The 4,938-nt window shown below is 60.0% G+C and overlaps 1 protein-coding gene across 1 annotated transcript; it reads left to right on the top strand.

Annotated features, from left to right (window-relative positions):
• The first annotated feature begins 2,308 nt into the window (after window positions 1–2,308).
• On the top strand, window positions 2,309–4,509 carry PRRG3 (proline rich Gla (G-carboxyglutamic acid) 3 (transmembrane)). Its single transcript, XM_004685977.2, has 3 exons — window positions 2,309–2,337; window positions 3,214–3,374; window positions 3,635–4,509. The coding sequence occupies exons 1-3, from the start codon at window positions 2,331–2,333 to the stop codon at window positions 4,163–4,165; spliced, it is 699 nt and encodes a 232-aa protein (XP_004686034.1). The 5' UTR covers window positions 2,309–2,330; the 3' UTR covers window positions 4,166–4,509.
• The last annotated feature ends 429 nt before the right edge of the window (window positions 4,510–4,938 follow it).

A 4,938-nucleotide genomic window follows, 5' to 3' on the forward strand; every position in this document is an offset into this window, starting at 1 on the left:
GTCGCCAGCAGCCCCGGGGAGGGGGAAGAGTGGGCCCGGCCCGAGCCTGGGGGGGCTCCTGCGCCCCTGCCTGTAGCGGTGCCACTGGGGGGTGAGGACAGGCCTGGCCAGCCGGCACTAGTGGAAGCTGACAGCAGAGGCCCGCGTTCGAGTCCGGGCCTCATCAGAAGTTCAGTGTCACTGGGTGGGTTGGTGGGCGAGAGGTAGGGAGGTCTGGGTGAGGGGAAGGGCAAGGACTAGGATTCAGCGGGTGCTTCATGCCGTGCCTTGGGCCCCCAGCTGCTCCCGTGGCCCAGGCCCTGTGCAAGGGCTTTTGGGAGCGCCGTCCCCGAGCACGGTGATGAGGCGCCTTCAGCCTCGGCAGGGCTAAGGAAGGGCTCTGCTGTGGCCAGTCCCTGCCTTCCTTCCTTTCCAGGCCTTCAGGATCCAGCTGTGTTCCTGTGGGGAGCGGGTTAAAAATTCCTCAGGCCTGTAGTCAGCCTTACAGTATCCACCAGGGCCGGAGGGACACACACATGCGTGACTGCAGCCGCCTGTCATGGAGCCCTCCTGCCTGCTGCCTCCCCGTCGCCATAGTAACGGCCTAGTGATGGTGTATTTATAGGGGAAGAGGCAGGCGCTAAATTTTGGGGAAGGCGGCCTGTGGCAGCAGTGACAAGAGTGAGGGTGGCTGCGGGGTTGTGAATGAGCGGCCCAGTGGGCGAGCTGTTCAGGGACTCCTGGTTCGCTGGAAGCTGAGCATGATCTGACGACTTCCGCAGGTGTCGGGATAGTGCACTTTGGTGGCGACAGTCTGTGTGGGTGTGCACGCACTGACGGCGGGTGTGGAACAAAAGGGCGATAGCTGGAAGGGTGGATGTGATTTTTGCCATATAGAAATTATAAAAACCAATGCTGTAGTTCTCTTTGAAAAGCCATAAAATAGTTTTCTTTCTGATTAGTAAATCTGGACACAGAGCTGTTTTTCTTCCATCAAACCCTTGCTGTGAGCACCCCGTCCCCATGATGGGCCTCACAGATCCATCATGGAAGCAGACTTTGGAGAGTACATTTCCACCCCACTTCTTGTCAGCATGGAGGTCCACTTTTCTCACAGGGACAGGCCACCTGTTGACACATTCACATATTGACGGCTTGGAGTGAGACAGCTGTGGGGCTGAGGAGAGAAAAGTCCCTTATGTTGTATTTTTGTGGACAGATGTTAGATGTGCCATTTTGCCGTTAGTTTTAAATGTGCGTGTGATGCATAACTTACCTGTTTGCCAAAAGGATAAGAGGACATAATTTCAATATACAAGACTCTAAACACATGAATAAGAAAGCATATACCAGGTCACAAGGAGGAAGCCTCTGCACTGGACAGCTGGCCTTCCAGGGTGCTGAGCCTCCTGGCAGCATAGGGAAAAAGGCCCCACAGTGGGTTACACTGTTCACGTGCCTTGCATCCATGTAGTCATAAAAGCAGAGCTTTGCTTGGGGTGCAGCATGGTCAGGTACTGACCCTACATGTGGCCAGCGTGGCTAGTGCCGGAATTAACGTAGGCATGCATGTGGAAGAAGAATGCCCTGTCTCCGGGACTTACACCTTCTCCATTGCTCCTGAGCAAGAGCGGGGCCCTTGGATAATTGCTTAAGTTAGAGGCTGCCCTTGTGCCGGGCTCCCCTCTTAGCTACGTTTTGGTGCTCTGCACAGTGCTCTTGATGCAGACAAGAGAGAGGATTGCTTTCAGGGGTGCCAGGCGCCTCCCTGCACGGTCTGCTGATGAGAAATACTACGGCAGGCTACCTGAGTTTGGGCCTTGGCTTTTGACATGGCTGTGGTTGCTGCTCAGCTCTGCCTACTCCTCACACGCAGGCTGCTCATGGCAAGGAACCTGCCTGTCATTGCAGGGCCTGGAACTTGCGGTTGTGAGCAAAATGAGTTCAGAAACAGGCCCTGTCTCTGTGGCTATTGACTCGTTTGACCTTGCCTTAGCCCCCGGCTCTCTGAGGTGTTGAGAAGGCTGAACATGTACTGAGGACATGAGGAAGACCAAGGCCCGAAGGAGTTTTTGTTTTTAAAGAAAAAAAATCTCCCCTCAGTTTCCCTACCCACTCAGAGTCTGGGTTTGGGAGGGGGATAGCTGGAAGGTTTGCTTTGGCCTCAGGCCACCCTCTCCCCGCCCTGGGTGGGGACGTGCTCCTCTGACCTTTGGCAGAGCTGGTGGAGATGGGCAGAGGGTGGCATGTCCCAGGGCCAAGAGGAGACCCGTTGGGTCGGGCTGAGACTTCATGGGACTCTGCTTCCCTTCTCCTCCAGGCAAGTGAGACACAGGAGCCGAGGAAGCGCCATGGCAGGTGAGTGTTCTGGCCTGGCCTCGGGCTCTCGCCTGGCCACTGTGTGTGTCTTCCCAGCTTCCTCTCCTTGGGAGGGGTCTGGACCCCTGTCCCATGGCGGGAGCATTTGAGTCTCTGGGCGGTTCAACCCCCACCCATCTGCAGCTTCGTGGGCCCTCAGGAAAGAGGTAGGTTTGGCACCTTGGACCTCAGGGGGTGCTCGATGTGAGAGCGCCACCTCTCAGGTCCTCTCGGGACCCAGTACCACCTCTTCTTTCACCCTCTGGGCGCAGACGAAGAGGCTGTAGCTCATGCCCCGCCCCCCAGCTGTCTCCAGAGCTCTCGCGCAGGCCACTGGCTGGCGTTCTTAAACGTCCGCACCCATGTCCCTCAGCCGGGTTTGTACGTGACTGTCCGCTAGGCAGTTGATGCCAGGCCACCTGAGGTCACGGGTGGCGGTTGAGGTGGAGGAACAGCACCCTCAGAGTTCTCTGGGGCTGTGTGCTGCTACCCAGTAGTACCGACCTCGGGGTGCATCCTGGGTGTAGGGCTCCATTTTTCTCTTTTAGAGGGGAGGCCAAGGCCTCATGCGTGGATGACAGCAGCACCCAGCGTCCCTGACACCTGTTGTTCTTGTGCAGCTGGCATTTCTCTCGCAGCCAGCTATGATCTTCCTGGCGGCCACCAGAGGCCCAGGCCGGCTGGGGCCCGGGTATCGGAGCCAGAAAGAGGAGCGGTGTAGAGAGCTGCCACTCTGCCTGGCTTCCCTCCCTCTCTGCGTCTCTGTGCCTGGGGTGTGTGGGGGTGGGACCGCGTTGGCGAGAGCAGTGCCTGTGGCCGGGTCTGAAGGGGCCCTGCCCCACCGCTGCGCCCACCCCCGAGTGTGTCTCTCCTCAGTGTTTCTGGAGGCCAAGAACGCCCACTCGGTGTTGAGGCGGTTCCCTCGTGCCAATGAGTTCTTGGAGGAGCTGCGCCAGGGCACCATCGAGCGCGAGTGTATGGAGGAGGTGTGCAGCTATGAAGAGGTCAAGGAGGTGTTCGAAGACAAGGAGCAAACGGCACGTGGCGCTGGGCGCTGGGCGCTGAGCGGCCTTGGGCAAAATGAGGGCGGGCCAGTGTCTCAGACAGCAGCGCCATGAAGGGGTGCGGTGAGGGCCTGGCGCCCTGTGTTGCCTCTGTTGGGTCTGGGGGACCAGCCCCGTGACGGGTGGGCTGGGAAGCAGCAGTGCCCTGCAGACGAGGTGCCAGGGCTGGAAGGGCTGGAGGCCCGCTGGCGCCACGGCCTGGCGCGCATTAAGCAGCCCTTCACCCTTTGCAGATGGAGTTCTGGAAGGGGTATCCGAATGCGGTCTACTCGGTTCGAGACCCTGCACAGAGCTCAGACGCCATGTATGTGGTGGTGCCCCTGCTGGGGGTAGCCTTGCTGATCGTCATCGCCTTGTTCATCATCTGGAGGTGCCAGCTGCAGAAAGCAACCCGCCATCACCCGTCCTACGCGCAGAGCCGGTACCTAGCCAGTCGTACTGGGCACAGCCTGCCGCGGGTCATGGTCTACCGAGGTGCGGTGCACAGCCAGGGGGAGTCCTCTGGGCATCGGGAGGCTGCGAGCAATGCGCAGGTGGTGCTGGGGCCCAGCCGGGGGGGCAGAACCACCACGGTCCGCCTGGAGAGCACCCTGTATCTCCCCGAGCTCTCTCTGTCTAGATTGTCCAGTGCCACCCCGCCTCCGTCCTATGAGGAGGTGACTGCCCCCCAGGAGAGCAGCAGTGAGGAGGCCAGTGTCTCTTACAGCGACCCACCCCCAAAGTATGAGGAGATAGTGGCCGCCAACCTGGACGCAGACAAGTAGCCTCGCGTCCATGTGGTGTGAAAGCCTCTTTCAGGGGCCTCCCGTTTTCTTTTCCACTTTCCACAGACTGTGCCACCACAAAACAGCCTTAGCCTCTTGTTGCCAAATACTTTCCCAACTGTGGACTTGAAGGAAGTCAGTGCTCAGACACAGGTGGAGACCCGTGCGTCCAAGCCCCCGCAGGAGACACAGGCCAGAGGGGCCAGCTCTGCCTGAGCCCCCAGGCCCCTCTGTTCTATGCCACCGGGGCTGGCTTCTCTGTGCCAAAAGAAGCGCCCACAGAGCTCTCGCGGCCAGGTTGGCCAGCGCCCTGGCCGCGGCGCTGCGGCTGTTTGCGTGTGGAAGCCCAGGCTTCCGCGTCGAGAGAAGCCCGCCCTTCAGCACCTCTCGTCCACAGCAGCCTTGTGCTGCTTGCTCTTGAGGATGGGGCAAGTCCTGGGCAAAGCAATAGCGCCTAATCACAAGCAAGTCAGTAATGGCAACGAAAACAAGACAGCAGAATCCGGGCCACCCGCCGGGGCCGAGGGCGGTCAGTGGCGGGTCTGCGGCGCTCCCCTCCCCGCGCCCTCACCTTCCTGACCAGCTTAAAAGAAATGTCTAGGTGAGGGGTGAGGGGTGAGGGGAGGGTCTGACCGGCAGTTCCGTGGCCTCCGCCAGCCTAGCTGGTCGCTCCAGTTCTGGTGGGCTGGCCTGTCCCAGACCTTGCTCTGTCCTGGCCCCAGGCCGTACCCCGACAAGAGCCCCCCGGACACCACCGCTGCTGACCCTGCCCG

This window comes from Condylura cristata, unplaced genomic scaffold, assembly GCF_000260355.1.
Source record: "Condylura cristata isolate star-nosed mole 26May11 unplaced genomic scaffold, ConCri1.0 scaffold00019, whole genome shotgun sequence".
Classification (NCBI taxonomy): domain Eukaryota; kingdom Metazoa; phylum Chordata; class Mammalia; order Eulipotyphla; family Talpidae; genus Condylura; species Condylura cristata.